This window comes from Polypterus senegalus, chromosome 6 (genome assembly GCF_016835505.1).
Source record: "Polypterus senegalus isolate Bchr_013 chromosome 6, ASM1683550v1, whole genome shotgun sequence".
NCBI lineage: Eukaryota > Metazoa > Chordata > Cladistia > Polypteriformes > Polypteridae > Polypterus > Polypterus senegalus.
The window spans coordinates 20,803,459-20,822,500 of NC_053159.1; the positions used below are offsets into that span (position 1 = coordinate 20,803,459).

Genomic DNA, 19,042 nt, shown 5'->3' on the forward strand with positions numbered 1-19,042 from the left:
TAGTTGTTGTTTATGTGTGTATCCGTTGCCGTCAGGTTAAAGGTCAGTCCCTTATAATCCTATAATTAAAAATACAAGTTTGAAAAGGGATGGCTGAATGGATATAGGGTTCCCAATTAAGTGCTAAATATGACTTTATGCATCCATGTCCCATATTGTATTCACAGCTTTTAAGTTTTGCATGTAGACTGAGGGCTTCACTTTACCTAATAACTCAGTGTTTAACTAGTACTGCTGTCACGTCATTTTAGTCAGCAGGAGAAATGAAAACTTTTCTTAAAGATTCTGTTTGACCAGCAATTTCTAAAGAATTAGTGAAGGCTTGTGTCAGTGGGAATCTGGAAAAGAAAAAGGTAAAGGTTATGTCTATGTTGAAAAGAAAAGAGGGTAAGATACAAAACATTTTGCCTGTGTAGTCTTCATCGGGTGTGTCATTTATTAGGTGTGGCGTAAACTAACTGTTGAGTGTCAATAACCTTTACCTTACCTGTAATTTATATGTAATGTTTATTTAGAGTAAATGCTAAGCCGTGCTACTGGGAATTGCTGTTTGGACACAAATTCACCCACTTAAGTAACCGTCAGAAAGCTTACTATGTGCCTGTTGTTTGTGCTCCAAAATTAAGAATATACAGCACCATCTTCCTTATATCAGATAATAAGAATCAAGAATAACATGCAAAATAAAAGTTAAACGCATTAAACAGACTCCACAAGGTACATGCTTCCACCTACATAAGTCTATTTTGTCCCTACTCATTGGCCATTTCCAAATCCACTTAATCCAAATCAGGATTTCAAAGGCCATAAATCCATCCCAGGAGCATGCTGTGATAATATTAATAATAATAATTCGTTACATTTATATAACGCTTTTCTCATTACTCAAAGCACTACCACACAGAGAGGACCCAGGACACAAACCCCTAATCTCCTTACTGCAAGGCAGTGGCGCTACCGCTGCGCCACCTGTGCAAAGCAGGAACCATCTCTGGACAGGGTGCCAGTCTATTACTGAGTACACTCACTAACTTAGGGCCAATTTTGATTCTACAATTAATCTTCATATTGCTAGGCAGATATGGAAAAAATCCGTAAGCTCCATAGAGTCAGCAACTAAGTGTAGAATCTGAACACACAATGCTTTATTGTTGAAGCAGTTGTGTTTAACACGGCACCAGCCTATTACTAGAATACATTAAAAATAATAAATTATAAACAATGATTCATAATATTTATTTAAATATAGTTTAATTTGGTTTTAGAATTATCATGAATGTCAGCTTCCAACATTAAAAATCTGTTCAGTCGTCAGAAAACATGGCAAGATTCTTGCCATTCACTGATAAAAGCTGGCATCTGGTTCCACCAAAAATACCAACATAGCATCCACCCATCCATTGTCTTCGTCTGCTTATTCCAATAGAAGAAAGAATATAGCCTCATGGTGTCCATTCAGCATTGTGCAAATATCAGGAACATTCTTCCATTTACATTTACTTGCTTAGAGACGCTTCTATCCAAAGCAACTTACAAAAGAGGTCAACATAACTCTGTAAAGATAATTCTAGGGAACTCTTCAGGAACAAGAGAGACTTGCAGTAGTCCAGATGCGTCAAGACCAAAGCCTTGTGCTGCAGATATGGTCTGATCCTTCGGATGTTGTGCGGAGTGAATCTACAAGACTGATAGACTGCAGCAACATGGTCAGTGAAGGACAGCAGGTCATCGATCACCACCACAAGGCAGTATACAGACCTAGCAGATGTTAGCGATAATGAGCTCAACTGAACAGAGATGAAGCACTGAATAGACAGATGAGCTGGATAACAAGAAGGTCCATGCATAGATTCTAGTTGAGAACATGTGGTCCTAGGAACCAACCCTAAACAGGACATCATTACATAGAACAATAAAAACTACTCTCCTAATCACACACACTAAAGCAACTTAGAAACAACAGTTAATCAAACACAAGCTTGTGGAGTGTAAGAGAAAACCCACTGAAACACAGTGAGAAGGCCCTGTCTCTGCAGACAGTGAAAAGACCAGAATCCATACCTTGTACCAAGTGTTTTAAGGCAGCAGTGCTAACCACTGTGCCACTGCGTTTCACCTGAGCAATGTCATTAGTTATATGATGGGTGGCACGGTGGCACAGTGGTAGCGCTGCTGCCTCACAGTTAGGAGACCCGGGTTTGCTTCCCTGGTCCTCCCTGCGTGGAGTTTCCTCCAATTACTCCGGTTTCCTCCCACAGTCCAAAGACATGCAGGTTAGCTGCATTGCCGATTCTAAATTGTCCCGTGTGTGTGTGTGTGCGCCCTGCCCTGGGTTTGTTTCCTGCCTTGCGCCCTGTGTTGGCTGGGATTGGCTCCAGCAGACCCCCGTGACCCTGTAGTTAGGATAGAGCGGGTTGGATAATGGATGGATGGATAGTTATATGATTCACATTGATTCACAGAGGGTACTACACATTCTACATATAAACTTTCAATTTCATTGTAAATAAAAAAACAAAAAACAGTTGGCACTTAAAAGCAAATCAGCATGTAACAAGAAGGGATTTTCTAACAATTACTCAGGTTGCCATGCAGTTCCAATATAAAAGTGGCCCACGATAATATACAAAGCTGGACATTATACACAGTTGGTGCAATTTTTTAAATCTTTTTCCATAAATGTTCCCAAGGTCTGCACTGGGTCTCAGAAGTACCATGTCACAGTTTAATAACAACTGTATTATCTGCCTGCCTGCAAATGAATCAACTCTCAAAATATGCCATCTGCCTCTCCTTAATCCACCATGGCTTTTGAAGTAGTTTGGTCCACATTCAATATGTACATAAATCCCATGTTGCTATGTACTACTATATTGGACTTGAAAACAAGAGTTGAAAAACAAAAAATTAATGAGTGGCATACGGTTGAGTGAAATCAGTCATCTGAAACATAATTCTTGATTTCAGCACCGTTGTTAAACTATTTAGACAGGAAGGCCTTATTAATCCCCCTTTTCTGCTGTCCATGCTCATTTCTAAGCCTCTGTCTGGAAATCGAGACAGAAAGTAGATAGAAGAGAACTGCAGCAAATAAACTGATCAGTGGAAAAAGAGGAGAGCAGGAACAAAAACATAACACAGCATACCTGGTACAGGAGTAGATAGTAACACCAAACTCCCAGGCATTGGCTTACTATTTGACCCTGAAAAAAATCATTTAACTTGCCATAAGAGCACAAGAAATCTCATAAAAGAGAGCAGACCATTCAGTCCATCAAACTTGTTTGTTTAGCTAATAGCTATTGTGACCCAACATCTCATCCAGATACATCTTAAAGATTTCTACTTCAACTTCATGCCTCCGAAGTTTGTTTCAGATTCCCACAGCTCTATATAAAGAAGTGCTTCCTGGCTTCAGTCCTAAACATATTCCCATTAATTTCTGCTGGTGTCCTCGAGTACGTGATTCACCATTAAAATGGAAGAACTCTGCAGGATCTACTTTATCAATGCTTTTGAGAATTGTGAAGAGCTGGATTAGGTGCCCACACAGCTCCCTCTCCTTGAGAAAGAACAGGTTTTATTTTCTAAGTCTGTTACAGCAGAACGTGTCATTAGTCCTGGGATGCACCTGGTTGTTCTGCTCTGCACAGCTTCAGCTTCTTTCTCTTTTTTGTAGCATGGTCACCTGAACTGCACACAAAATTCCAGATGTGGTCTCACTAGTACATTATACAGTCTAAGCATAACTTTCTATGATTTATATTCAATAGTTTTTTTTATGTTATAACCCAACCTTTTATTGGAATTTTAGTAGCTTCTGCACAATGCTTAGATGATGAGAATGTGGTGTCAATGCAAACCCCCAAATCTTCTGCTGAGGTTGCTTTCTGTACGACAGTGTCTCACGATATGCATTTATAACTGACATTCCTTTTTGCCCAGGTATATCACAAGGCCATAATGTATTGTGTAGAAAAATGGAAGAAACTGATTTTATTTGCAAGTCACCTTTTATAAAACTCCTTAAAAATTAAAACTTAGGTCATGATGAACAGACCCATCTTACAGTAGGTATGCTGTAGATAATTTTCAGTGGCTAGGACTGACATGTTAATGCTCTTTTATATGGCATTCTACTCTACCTTTCAATGTTGCAGTTAAACTAAACATTCTAATTCTAAGCATCAGCAACAGTTAGCCAGACACACAGATAGATAGATAGATAGATAGATAGATAGATAGATAGATAGATAATATTATGCTGAGCATTATAAAGTTATTTTCATGCAGAAAGCAAATGTAATTGATGGCGTTAATGTTAAATACCGACTAGTCGTACATTTAATTTCTTAAAGGAAGTGGTCGTGATTTAATGAATGGCATTTTACCATGGCTGTGGCTGGAATGTATGAGTCAGTGTTCATAATTTTGCAAAAACTAAACGAATGATTCAAAGCAGGCAGTTGACGCAGCAAGCAGAAGAGTGTCAGTTAGCACGTACCACTCTACTCCTTTGCCACACGCTTCCTTCTCCGCAGCGAATACCCGCCCACTTCAATTGCGCATGCGCTATATCACCGCAAGTCCTACCTCCCAAGACGCAGTCGTACGTGAGGCAATCTATTGACCAATCAGCGACTGAAGGCCCGTCTTGAGACCCCTCCCTCAGATTGAAGCGCAGTAGCCCGTTCGTCGCTTGTCACAGCGAAAGCCGCTGCCCTTCTGCTGACTACTTTCTTTTTGGTGCTGCTGTCTGTCGTCGCTGCTGATAAATTCAGGTACGAATAAGGTGCCACCTCTGTTTCCGCCTTCTTTATCGCCATCATTTAAAATCTGCGGGAATCTGTTGCAGTTTTATATTATAACAGAGGTAAAGTGAGAACTCCTAACATTTTATCCTCCTATTCTCATTTTTCTCTTCCGCAACTATAAGATAGATTACACATGAACGTTTTTTATATTGCACACTTCATTTATCAGTTAATGCTTATAAACTGTTTTATGCAAAAGCAGTTGGCATTTCCTGTTAAATCTATATTTAATGATGAGGTGTGTAGCCTTCCCCACCGTCAGACCATGCAGTGGTGTCGTGTTACGAACCTTCGACGAACGCAGTTTGTCGCGATCGCATAACTAAATAAAATAGGAAAATGGGAAAGGCATCCACGTTAATATAGGAAGATTTTTAAAAACCCACCAAGACAGTGTCCGGTACGATTTGAGACTCAGTGCTGATGCGCAAGAAGCGAGGCCATCGAATTCAAGTTCAGCCGGCCTACGTACTGGCGGCAGTGATTTCGCATTATACTTTTACTTTTTTTCCCTTCTTGCTGCATCGTAGGTGTATTTCAGTGATCCATCGACTAAAGGGTAGCATTTAGACATCAGAGTGCACTCAGCAGCAGCACGGATCTATTTAATTCGTGTTTAATCTGGTTTTAATTATTATTATTAAGAGGAACCTTTCTGGGAACGAGTTTACCTTATTAGATGTATGCTTTTGGATCATTTTTAAAAATTTAGAATTTACAACTTTAAATTTACCTGTTATGAAATAGTAATGTCTTTTGACAGAGAGAGGGTGCAGATTTTTGCACCCCGACTGACTAGATGGAATGACCACCCGGATCATGAGGGTGGCGTTTGCTTTCGAATTAGGAAATTGCATTAAACGTCGAGTGCCGTATAGTTTTCTTTTTCGGAAGTTTCTAGAAGCCTTTTTTTTTAATAACATTTCATAACTTAGCGCATCAGATCAACAGATAAATAAATCCAGGAAAGTCTTCAAAGCTGTGTATATACTCACAACGTATGTGGTTTTTTTTTTTTTTTGGAGGGCGCTGTATGATGTTAGAGTTAAGTCCAGCTTTATGGTATCCTCTTAAATTCACTTCATTTCGAACCGCACCCTCCATAATCTTCAGAGACGGACATAATATTAAGTGCTACGTAAAGGGCAAGTTTAGCACAAGTGAACTTCGATACTCGCCTTGATCCAAAAATACTTAATCCCGTTTATAGTGCATCTTATATTTTATCTGTCAAAGGTAACCATTTTAGTAAAACGAGGTATTATACTTCATGTTAACGTTACTGTATGCATGGTAAATATGAATAAAGTAAGCAGACTAAGGATGAGTCAGTTTTTGTATTAGAAATTGAAGGCTTGTTTTTGAGTTTTTTAACTTAAAAAGTATTGAACCTACAATAATGTAGTATTATGTAATGAAGAATTCCTTAAAATACTATTTTATTTAATGAATCTATTAAATTTGCCAATTTACTTAATTTGTAAAAACTAATTACTGTATGTTATTCAGTTGTTGCTTTTATCCAGAGTCAGTGATAATTAAAATATATATGATATAATTTGGACTTGTTTATCCAATTGAAACACTACCAAGTTAGCTACTTAGTCTTGTGCAGGAAGCTAGAATGTCTTGCCAAATATCAAGGTCTTTGGTTTTCTTTGACCTGATTATATGCCAAGAATGAAACCTGACCATATACAGTACATGAAACTGCCCTAGGATGAGTAGTGCTAAGCAGAATGAAATCAGGAAGATGACACAACCACATGGTGCAGGTTGGTTCAAGATGAGCTGGTCTGGCCCAGAATGGCAGGCAAAGTACTATATTTTGACCTTGAGTCCCAAACGAGACATGGGATATTATTGGTAATGAAGGTTGAACAGTGATTCAGAGGTGAGATTGAAATAACAGCCTCACAGTTTAGAGTGAAAAGAAGATGCCTTAGCAGTTAGGAATCACACTGCCTGTTTGATCAAACATCTAAAAGCATTCTGTTATAGGAGAACAGTGTGCTTTGTTACCGGTGCTCCCATCAAAATTGTAGCCCTACCTTGTGCTCAGTTTTGAGGGATAATTATAATAATAATTATTATTAATATTTACATTTATATAGCAGCTTTACTGGTTACTGGATGGAATATTTAATGTGATGCTGGAATTGCACAAAATCTCAAGCAGAATCAGTGAGTTGAAGGTCATTCAGGTTATCATTCATGTGCTTGTCGTGGTTGTGGTTTAGTGTAGACTGTTCGGCGTTGCTAAGCAGTCAGTTCCTTGACATTAAGCAGTTTCATACTTGTGTGACTAAAAGCGTGAAGATGATTGGTGCACACAAGGAAGCTTTGTGGATTCATAAAAAGGCAAGCAAATTCCACTCTTGTATGTTTAATAAATGTAGTTAATCCTATAGTAAGATCTAAAAAAAAAAAACTTGGCTTTGCTAAGTAGGATGTCGGCCTGAACATTTTGCTTAGTTCATAGTGAGTCACCAATCGCATCCTGGCCGTGCCACAGAAGCATGTGCAAGTTTCCTGTGAAACAATGCTGGATATTGCTTTTGAGCTGCAAACTAGATCTAGAAATGCCTGAGCAGTTTGGCTGTTAGGTTTCATTTAATTGAAGTGATAAAACAGTTTTTTTTTTTTTTACTCTATACATTCTTGGCAGATTTTCACCTTGCACATAGCAGCGAGGTACATTGTTCATTCAAGTTCTTTCCTTTTATAGGGTTGAGCAGAGTTTCCAAAAGCGTTGTTTTTAACTTTCAAGGCCTTGTTACTTTCACTGCAAATAAAATAACAAATAAAGAGTGTCCGTTCAAAGTAGATTTGTTCCTATCAACTTTAAACTGAGAGAAATGAATAAAATAAAAAAATAAGATAAAAAGCTCAGCAGTTATGAGTGAATATGGGTATAAGAGTACACTTGCTCCATGTGTCACCAGTTGGGTACTAGTTGGTACAGAGTGACCACGCTATGTCATCTCCAGTGATTCTACTGTGCTGCCTTTTACACTGCTGAGCAGGAAATGAGGGATGTGGTCAGTTAGCAACTGTCTGAATCGATGCGCATCTCTGTGCACCAGTGAAATAATATAACCTGTTACATTACAAACCATGGGTGCTCTCTAGAAACAATGCTGAGAGTACGCAATGCCTCAGAACAGTGGTTCACAAACTCGGCCCTGGGGACCCACTGTGGCTGCAGGTTTGTGATCCAACCAACCTCCGTTTTTTAATTGGACTCTTAGCCTAATTAAGTGAGTCGTTATTCCCCAGTTTCTGTGTTTTGCCTTGTTGAGTCAATGTAGAAAATACAAACTAAGTTTGGTAAAACGTAATAAGCACTTATATGGGGAATCTGCAAATTTTTAAAAACATTAACAGTATTTGTAACCTAATTTTCATTCTGCTTTTCCAGGTAGTCTGGTTATTTAATTGATTATTTACTAATTAACGGGTCTGACACTGAAGTCGTTGCAGCTTTCCTCATCCTGGGTGTCTGCTATGCTGGTGTCACTGTTAGGGTTAAATGAAGGGAGTAAACTACACAGGAAAAGGGGAAAACAATAGGAAAACAACAAAAGAGAGTTAAGCATTTATAGCTTTTGAAAAAATAGAAATATTTCTAAATGTCTTATAAATGTAAAAGCATACTGTTGTGTTTTTCAGAATGCAGAAAAAGAGAAGAGTAAAAAAGACCAGCTAATTAAATGAGATCAGTTGTTATCGATTATTATCACTGATTGTGAATCTGGTTGGAACAAAAACCTGCAGCCACAGTTTGTGAACCACTGCCTTAGAAAATGTGCAGTAACACCACCTTTGAGACAGATGTTGGGTTTTATTAAATTGTTCTTGGACTAGTAGATGAAAAACAAGGTGGGGATTAGTGTGCTCAGCTTTTGATTTCCTTTGCTGTGCACAATGATATTTCATTTCTTCAGGCATTCCAATTTCCTCTTGTATTCTAAGTACAGAAGTGCTAGGTTGAGTAGCATCTCTAAGTTTATCTTATGTTAGTGTGTTGAGGTGAATAGATATCCCGTCTAGGTTTTTTTTTTTTCTTTGCTGTTTCCACATCACTTTAAATCAAGTTAAATATGGTTTTACATCAAACATGTAAAGTGTGGTTTGAAAAACAGGCAAGGGATTGGCCAGCATAGCACCCAGAGAGAGACAAGGATGACATGTAGTAGCAGTGACAACATACATTGTAAGCAAGTCCTCTGCATGTACTGTTATTTCTAGAAAGGCAGTAGTGCAGCAGAAATGCAACCTTACAGTTACTATGCAGATTACTTAACAGGTAATGGGACGCCTGACCGCTGTCGGTGAAAGAGGTACGAGGCAAAACCGCCTCCTGCCAGACAGAATGCAACATGCAAGTGTGAACATGTTTCTCTTTAAAAAATAGCATGCAGGAGGACTAGTGGGAGGCCAGCTAATTATTTTTAGGACACCGGGTGGCCTGAATGGCATTAGTAGAACTTTGTGACGCCTAACAGGGTCAGTCTAAGAGACCATGCCCTTTGACAGGTAAGGCAGGTGCTCGGGTGTAGAGGTCTTGTGTACCACCAGAGGATGCTGTGACGTTGTGGCCCTAACACTTGATCTTGATTGCAAACCTAAGGGTGGTGTTTCAGGCTACCTGATGTCCCAAAGTAAAGTGAGTCAGGAGTTGGGAATAGAGTTTGTGGTGAAGGCTCATCAGGTTGGAGGAAGAAAGGCCAGAGCTGAGAGAGAGAGAGAGACGTGGAAAGGGAGAAGAGGGGTGCATGTGTATGGTGCTGTGGGAGGCAAATAAGCAAACCATTTCACTTGATAGACATGGCTTGAAAACCTCTATGGGTAATTCCAGAATGGGAGAATGTATTTTATTTTAGTTTGTTTTACATAATTATATATTTATTTATATACTTTTATATAATATATATGTTGAGGTGTGTGTTTTTATATATTATGATGGTTGGCTGGTGAAATGGTTACACAGGAAGGGCAAGGTCCAGCAACGCCCTAGACATGAGAAAGAAGCATTAGCATGTAGGAACTATATACATTGTCATGCAGTGTGTAATGCAGTATGCCCCATAGATCCACTAGCTGTGTAAGAAGAGTTAGAGGTAGGGGACACACAGAAAAAGGAACGAAGAGAGTAACCTGGGAGGAGATAGGAAGACAATCGATCTTGCATATACGAATAATGTCTGGCCATTTGGCTCTGTCCACAGCACTACGTGTTTATTTAAAAACACTGATATTAATCTTCATTTTCGCCCTTCGTCCACACTAACTCACTATTTTTATGGAGACTTTTGAAAATGCTGTCCAAAGCCTTATACTTCTGAAAATGCCAGCTTGTTGTTGGAATGTGGATGCGTGAAATCGTCGACTTTTGACAATGCAGATTCTAAATGTGCTCCGATTTGTTTTTGCTTATTTATGTAGCTCTTCCCAGATTGGATCCTGCTCATAGCAACATCTCATTCCCTGATTGGTCACTCTTCACAGAAGAAAGCCATATTCCAACATGGCAATCATAGAGGAGTTGTATTCCATGGCACTTGTGTTGCTTGCTTATACACATTCATATTACGTTTTATGCTGTCTGAATGCTTCATATATTTGCGGTGGCGTTTCCATTTCTTCAAGGATGTTTCTTCTGATGCTCATGCCCAGTGTAGGAGAACATCAGTGTTTTTGGTCACTTTGTTGTTGACAATGTTAAAAAATGTTAGTGTGAACAGAGATCATTTTCGTTTTAAATAAAAATGTAATGGTGTGCACATATCCTTAGAACAATTTTGGCCATGGCGAATTGGAGAGGTTTTGATGTCAAGGCTGTTAAGAGGGCCAAATGTGGGATAACAAGGCCTGGATTAAACCTCTTAGACTGGGATTCAAGACCTGTGAAATTAGGCCTACAGATGTTGCAGGTTTTTTGTTTTTGCCTTTGTTTATTTACACTTTTGTTTTCTCATTTTGTTTATCTCTCCCTTGGCTTTAGTTGCTTAAATAAATCTACTGATTTTAATTTCTTGGGCTTGTAACAGTATTATATAGGAGTATAGTGGTTGAACAATAGCGCTTCCTTTCTGTTACAGTGAATGTCAATATTTAGCCAATGAAACTGTGTATATATTTTCATTTACACATTTATATAATGTGTAATAATGTTGTCTTCCTTTTTTATAACAGATCAGTCATCATGTCCATCTTAAAAATCCATGCTCGTGAAATTTTTGATTCCCGCGGCAATCCCACTGTAGAAGTAGATTTGTACACCAAAAAAGGTAAGTTCTCAGATGTTGCCTTGCCTGCCACCTTTCTTTTTAATGTTTCAATGCAGAATACTTTTAAAAGTACAACATAAAGCTGACATTAAATTATGGTGCAGTTATTGTTTGTCTCTGAAAAGTCCCAAATCATCATTTGAGTAAAACCTTTTACATCCAGTGAATACTTTTTGCATCTGTTGTTACATTCCCAGTAGTTGTTCTGGGATTACAAGGTCAGGACATAGTTTCTACTGCCTCTCAAATGTCAAGGGTCTTTTACCACCAGAAATGGTTTCTGAACAGCTGGGCACTAGAAATGTTTGACTCTTAAATATGTCCTGTTAATTAAAGGTAATGGTACAAGGTTCATAATTTGCTGTCAATTAAAATGGAGCTAAACTGTCTGCTATATTTGGTATATGGGGCCATCTGACTGTGTACTCTTTAATTTTTTGAAAATATATAGAACACAGTAGTTTCTAAATGTTTAAAGTAAGATGCATAATTATAGGTCTTATACTTAACTATATACTATATAATATAAGTGAACCTGATAACCTTAAGAAGTGAAATTAAACTGACAATAAGAATGCATCAGTCCTTCAAGGGAATGTGTAGTTAATGAAAATGAATGTGAGGAACTTGTTCCAAAATAGCTTTACAGCCCTCGGGGATAATGGAAGGCTTATGAAATAATTGTTCTAAATGTTGAAAGTATGTTATTAACCAAAAAGCATTTCTTCACCCAAGGTTTAGTGGGAGGATTACAAGGTCACAAACTTGAAGTAGATTACCATAGGACACCATAGTGATTACCTAAGCAAATAATTTGAAAAGTTGTATTTCGTTTGAAAATGTTCTTGATGATGTTAACCCTTATTGCTTATATATATTAGCTTAACCTACACTATGTGCACATCATTAACCCCACCTTATAGTGTGTACGAGTTGTGAGACTTAAGAAAAGATATGTTTCAAAATGTGTACGCTGTTGAGTAAGCAGTGCTAATCCAGTGTAAATGTGTGATAATTGGTGCCTGCTGAGGGCAGCCTCTGAAGCTTCCCTACACCTCTGTTCCCCTCTATTGCGTATCCTTTCAACTTTATGAAGAGCCCTGCTTTCTGGAAGTCTTTTGCATTGTCTGTTAATGAAAATCATTCAGTATTTCACTGGGCACAGTAAAGAGATCATGGGTTTGTGTCCTGTAGTGAGAATAGCAGTATATAAATGTAAAGAATTATTATTATTATATACCTGTTATTTGTCAGTATTTGGTTGCCATATTACATTTAAAACCAATTAAAAAGAACTTTTTAAAACAAACCTTGAAGTATAGGTTATGAATGATTGAAATATAATTTTATCATATGGCAATAATAAAAAAAACTGCAGTTATCATTTGTAGTTGCCCCAATGCTCAGTTAGAACCTGGCGACGAGTTCCCTTATTCAAGGTTGCTAACCTAGAAGGTTTTCAGGAAAGTTGCACATTCCACTCCTTTGTATTTGTTGTTCTCTTAATCATAAAAATGTTTTTATCACTGCACATCTATTCCATTCTTGTCCTTTATAGACCCTGATAAAACCAGTCAGAACAGAATGTGTTGGTTTTTACACCGACTTTATTTAGGAGTAAGGTTTGGGAGGAGCAGGTGACAGAAACTGCTGATGTGTTCATACTGTAACTAAAAGTGACCCAGTTCCATTATTTGCTTATTTATTTATATACATTCTGACTTTTGTAATTGGATTAAACAATTTTGAGAATGTCATGTTCAAATTCATTTTTGCAACTAACCTATAATGCATGCAGGTGTGTACAGGAGTCTATTCTGAATATGGTCTGTATGTGCAAAATTTAATTAAAACAAATGCATCTGAATGCAAATGGGACTGAAAAGGCCACCATTAGTGCCAGCAACACAGTTGCTATTCTTGTTAAGAGATTGGCTGCAAATTCATTGTCTCATGTTAGCAAGGGAGAAAAAGCAAAACCAGCCGATTTGAGCAGCTGAAGTGAGTTCAGTTGTCAGTGTCATATCTGCTCCTAGAAATATGTGGACATGAGAGAAAAGCAAAGACGGGTGAGAGTGAAACGTGGAGGTTTGATTGAAAAACAGCAATTTAAGAGTTTCAGAATGCCAAGAGGCATAATTGAGGTCTTATGTCAATGTCTGTCTGCAAGACTCTCTCGGGTAAAATAATGCTCGAAGTGTGCCGTTTCCATCCGAAAAATATATAGCATTTGAATGATATTGGATGGGAGCAGGTATAGTGTATGACGTACTTGCCAATGTCTTTGAAACTGCAAAGTTGTTTGTGCATTTCGACTGCATACTGCACAAGGTCTAATGCCATACTGCAGTGCGGGACAACGTCAACCTGCCTCAAGTAGGTGACCACTGGGATGTCCTTGACGGCTTTTGAAAATGTCAGGGATTTCCATAAAGTGTAGGCACCACTGAGAGTCATATTATTAGGATGGAATTATCTATCTCCTCCACAGCGCTGATTCTCACCTGGACAAAGCTGGCAGAACTGTGAGGATTATGTTTTTTTTTAATTCCTCCAGTGCCTTCTGTACCACCCAGCCAATGGGTGCTAATGGGTAAACTCAGAGATAGGCAGGTGGGATGAGCCTGTGGTATTCTGCATAATGGACTGTCTATCCGATAGAGTGCAGTTTGTGAGATTCACAGACTTCATTCTACCTGCAGATGTTGAAATTGTTGTTTCTTTTTCATCCTATTTGACTGAGTCAGTGTGTTTAATTTTATCATTTAACTCCCTTTTTTATGTGAAAGTTCTGTAGTTGTGCACAATTACCACTGGCAAAGTTTTGCTGTAGTTATTCACATGTGATATTGGTACAAATCAAAGAAGAACATATGAACAAGTAAAACATGCCAGCAAGCACTGTAATGAATTATAGTAATCGCTTTTTCTCCTCTAATTAGTTGTTAACTTTCTGGCTTGCCTAACTTTCATTGGTCAGTATTAAGTGTTGTTGAACCCTAACCACAATTCAGGCTTTCTTTGCAACACTAGCCTCTTGTGTGTTAATGCACTTCAAATGTACAGAATAAGAATGCCACTTCAAAATTTCCTTCTGTGCAAATGCACATTCTAGTATTTAATGCAAATTCCACAACCTGACTTCTTAATGAGAGATAGAGTAATATAATGTTATAAAATGAAAGATGACTGACTTAATTAAAAATGTTGTTATTTCTATGATCCCTCTACCAAACTTCCAGATGTCCTCAACATATTTATTTATTATGGAACAAGTAATTTCTGTCTAATCCTTCTAAGCATTGTGTCACCTAATTGGACTTATTGGTGGGGAAAAAAAAATCTACAGCCACCCAACTTTTATGTTTCACACATTTATTTAAAAATAGATGTCTTAAAAAATAATTAAACTTATTAATTGTTTGGCCATACTTTTCTGCAAGAGTCTGGTGTGATGTAGACTGTAGTAACATATACTGTATATTTTATTATAAGTACAGCGCAGGAAGGTTAAGTAACTTCAGTTCCAGCTTTTTAGTATGAATGTTAAAATGCTCCACTTTAAGAAGTGTCCTGGATGTTGTTTTTGTCATAATACAGTATACCATTTGAGTAACTGTTTGTTTTTTTAAAAAATAAAACCTATCAACCTGATTCAAGACTATTTACAGTAGACTCAGAACTAATATGTGTTGAATTTGCCACCCAGACTTGTTGGGTTTGTGTTTTTTAATCTAAATGTGTAATTCATGATATGTTTAATATTTTCCTATGGCCTTTCTTACAAGACTTTTTTTATTTTTTTCTCATAAACACTTTTGGCATTTCGCCTGACCTGTAAAATGGCATATTGCCTTCAGCAAACGTGCTCAAATACAGCTGATTGAGTGATTAAGATAAAATAATAAGCAAGAGTTGAGAGCTTAGACTCTGCGACCCCCAAGGACCTGAGTAAGCTCCTCCTTAACATAATCTAAGACAGAAGTGCACCATATTAGGAGTTCTGAAGTGAAGAGGGACAGCGGTCATATGTGATAGTGGTTATTTTAGGCAGACACTGTTCCCTCTCTCCATTTCCTTTACACTATTTGCTTTTGCTTTCTCTTTATATAGTAAAACATTTTTTTGTAATTTACAGGTCTTTTCAGAGCTGCAGTCCCAAGTGGTGCTTCCACAGGAATCTATGAAGCCTTGGAGCTCCGTGATAATGACAAAACCCGTTACCTAGGAAAAGGTGGGTTAACTTCCCAGGAGACCATGTTTACATTCAATTATGCCTCATAGAGTCATCAAATATAGTGCAGGCTGTTTCCACAACACTGCATTAGAAATGTTTTCAGGTGCAACAGTAGGACAAGGCTTTCATATTTATTTTGTAAAGAAAACATACATTCAGTAGGACTGGCTAAGCCTGCCTAAGCAGTTCTAATTTATTTCTAGTCCAGTGGCTCTTAGCTTTGATTATCAGGTCACTGAGTCTACCAGATGTTTTCTTTAAGCTGGCTTACATTTCTACTTGGTTTATAATGCAGTTGTGGTAGAAAAAGATTGTAAACAATAAAGCCGCAAGTTTCATTAAATACTCATATAAGGACAGGAGTGCATACTGTATTTTAAAACTCTCATTTGTGTTTAAAAATTGCCCAGACATAGTGAAATGTCACATTGTTGGGATGCTGAACTTCATATATGTATTGAGTCAGTGTCATTTTACACATCCCTCCTCTCAGTGGCTATTGTGGTGAAGGATGATAGCACCTATGCTAAAAGTACATCCACTACTTGTATATAGTACTGTACTATTGTTTAAAAAAGTATATGTAATGTGCTTTAATTTTCCTTTTTTATGAACATTTCCCAAATCTCTGCTTTCTTTACAAACTGTCTGTCTAATCTTGTATCCTGTCTTCTATAGAAATATCCTTACTCTCCTCGTCTATTTCACTTTTCTGTCAGGGGTTTCCAGAGCAGTAAAGTATGTAAATGAGTTCTTGGGACCAGCTTTGTGTAATCAGGTAAAACAAAAGCCTGCGTGAAAGGGAAACAAGTAAAAGAAAACAAACTTAACAATAATAACTCAAGTTGAACACCAAAGCATGTATTTGACTACTAATATCCCAGCAGGCACTGGTAGACGATTACATTAAACAATGTCTTTTTTCCTCACTTGCATTTCCCATTACATGTTAGCACCCTGTGTATGATTGTTATATGACTCGTGATCGTCTAATTTTGCCTGCTCAGCATGTGGGTGTATGCATCCTACTTGATTAGTCATGCGTTTGCTTGTTCCTTCCAGGTGTCACAAAAGCTGTTGAGCATATCAATAAAACTATTGCACCTGCACTGGTTAGTCAGGTAGGAACATTTATTGTTTGACTAACTTGTTTGTTGTTGTGATCTATGGTACAGATGTCTTTAATCCTGTTTGCAATCATTACTAATAGTTTGGCTACTTATGTTGATTATTTTACACTGAAAGAGCACTTAGGGTGCATCATGACTTGTTACCCATACCCCTAAAAGAAAGCGCTGACAATATTATTTAGGGGGAATAGCTTAAACCAGAAAGGTCTGCTAATGCAAGGATGATTTGTATCTTTTGCTTGGTTGTGAGGGTGGAATAAATTTTAATACCCAACTACTAGTGCAAGCACAAAAAAATTATTTATTTTTATAGAAATGTAACTGTTTGAAAATAATTTATATTTTGTGATCATTGTAAACCAAATAAATATGAAAGAGGGGGAAAATGAAAAATAATTTATGTGATTCGATTTGAAAAAGATGACAAATCATGGCGCGGTGGTAGCACTGCTGCCTCGCAGTTAGGAGACCCGGGTTCGCTTCCCGGGTCCTCCCTGCGTGGAGTTTGCATGTTCTCCCCGTGTCTGCGTGGGTTTCCTCCGAAAGCTACGGTTTCCTCCCACAATCCAAAGACATGCAGGTTAGGTGGATTGGTGATTCTAAATTGGCCCTAGTGTGTGCTTGGTGTGTTTGTGTGTGCCCTGTGGTGGGTTGGCACCCTGCCCAGGATTGGTTCCTGCCTTGTGCCCTGTGTTGGCTGGGATTGGCTCCAGCAGACCCCCGTGACCCTGTATTCGGATTCAGCGGGTTAGAAAATGGATGAATGGATGGACAAATCATGGCTGTGTTTTATTAAATGCATTATAACTTTATAGAGTGCATCACAGTTTCACATGGTTAATAAATGCAAGATAACTTTTTTGTGGGTACAATAAACAAAGAAGTCTTAACATGGTTTTCCTGGTTAGGTTCTTACTTTCCTGGTGTGAAATGAAGTACCAAGACTCTAAAGAAAACCTTATTTTTTGGCAAAACATACTAATACAATGATAAAAGAATATGGCTAACTCAAAAAAAAAAATGTAACTCTAAAACCAAGTTTTATTACTTGCCACATTTAATATTTGCCAGTTACCCTAATTTGCAGTAGCTGTAAGAGAGTCTTCAGTAGGGTGTGATTATATAACCACCTTTGTCTTTCTGGTAGAATGTATCTGTGGTTGAGCAAGAAAAGATTGATAAACTGATGCTGGACATGGATGGCACTGAAAACAAATGTGAGTATCAATAAAATACATAATTTGAATGAATTCAGAATATGTGCTAATGCAAAATATCAATATATTCCTGGTACACCCCTTCCTCCAACCACATGGGTGAATTGCTTATCAGACTGAGTCCACCCTTCCATTTTTCCAAACGCATCTTTTGCATTACAGGGACAGTCCTGAAAGCAGTGGGCGTAAGGCCGACTAAAATTTGGATTGGATGCCTACTTTAGATTTCCCCTGGAGAATAAGTTCTAACCATCTACCTGTCCATCCATCCATCACAAGACACAGTGACACACAAGTCGCATTTACTCACACAGCCTCAATTTAGAATACTTTACTTTACTTTAGAATGGGGTAGGAAAAGTTTTAGGATTGCAGAAAATATGCAGAATCCACACAGCTAATGACCTCTACAAAAGTGATATATTTTAAATTTTTAAAGTGATCTGTTGCTGATGAGAAGATAAGATTCAGAATTTTTTAATTTACCACTTTTAATCACTTGACACAACAGTATGTCTTCTACTTGCTACATATGAAAGACGTGGTCTTTTTGTGGTGCAACTGCTGTTTCTGTTCTAAGTAAGTCTGAGTTAAGAACATTCATTAACAATAAAACAGCAAACCGATTATGCATAACAATGGAGAAAATAAAAAGCAGAGAGAAGAGAAAATCAGTATGTTAAATTACAGAGTTAACTGGTACTGTTAAAGTCGTTAAAGTATTGTTTTACAATGTAATACAGAAGAGTTGGTTCTTGTGAATGACAAGAGCATTTGTTAAAATGTCACATCTTTTGGTGTAGTGGTTAGGATTTGATGCTTCCACTGCTACAATTGTTGCATGATCTTCAGTCAGGGAATATTGGCTGGTCATGTTTTAAGCAGTTTCCTCCCACAGTCCAAAGACATGTAGGTTAGGTGCATTGGCGATTCTAAATTGTCCCTAGTGTGCATGGTGTGTGTGTGTGTGTGTGTGTGCGCACGCGCACCCTGCGGTGAGAGGGCGTCCTGCCTTGCGCCCTGTATTGGCTGGGATTGGCACCAGCAGACCCCCGTGACCCTGTAGTTCGGATATAGCGTGTTGGATAATGGATGGATGGATGGATGTTTTAAGCAAGCAGCATGGTGACCATGAGACTAGACTTTAAACCACAAGATGTGGGTTCTCTGTCTGCAGCTCACTGTAAGATCCTGTGCAAATAAGTCACTTATCTAACAACACTAACAGTGAACCACAAGACAACATAATTCAAACCATTCATAGCTGGTGCAACTGAGACATTGTATCACACCTATATATATATATATATATATATATATATATATATATATATGTACACACTATCCTCAC

The 19,042-nt window shown here is 38.0% G+C and overlaps 1 protein-coding gene across 4 annotated transcripts in view; it reads left to right on the forward strand.

The window, feature by feature from the left end:
* Window positions 1-4,672: 4,672 nt before the first annotated feature.
* The window catches only part of eno1a (enolase 1a, (alpha)), a 28,785-nt gene continuing 14,415 nt past the window's right edge, over window positions 4,673-19,042 (forward strand). For 2 of the 4 annotated variants that reach the window (XM_039755532.1, XM_039755535.1), the window contains exons 1-5: window positions 4,673-4,781; window positions 11,013-11,107; window positions 15,246-15,341; window positions 16,407-16,465; window positions 17,622-17,691. In XM_039755532.1, the coding sequence (XP_039611466.1) occupies window positions 11,023-11,107; window positions 15,246-15,341; window positions 16,407-16,465; window positions 17,622-17,691 (310 nt within the window). In that variant the 5' untranslated portion in view covers window positions 4,673-4,781; window positions 11,013-11,022. Of the gene's footprint in view, window positions 4,782-4,806; window positions 4,874-11,012; window positions 11,108-15,245; window positions 15,342-16,063; window positions 16,123-16,406; window positions 16,466-17,621; window positions 17,692-19,042 lie in introns of those variants that run through there. The other 2 variants (XM_039755533.1, XM_039755534.1) reach the window with 2 other exon arrangements.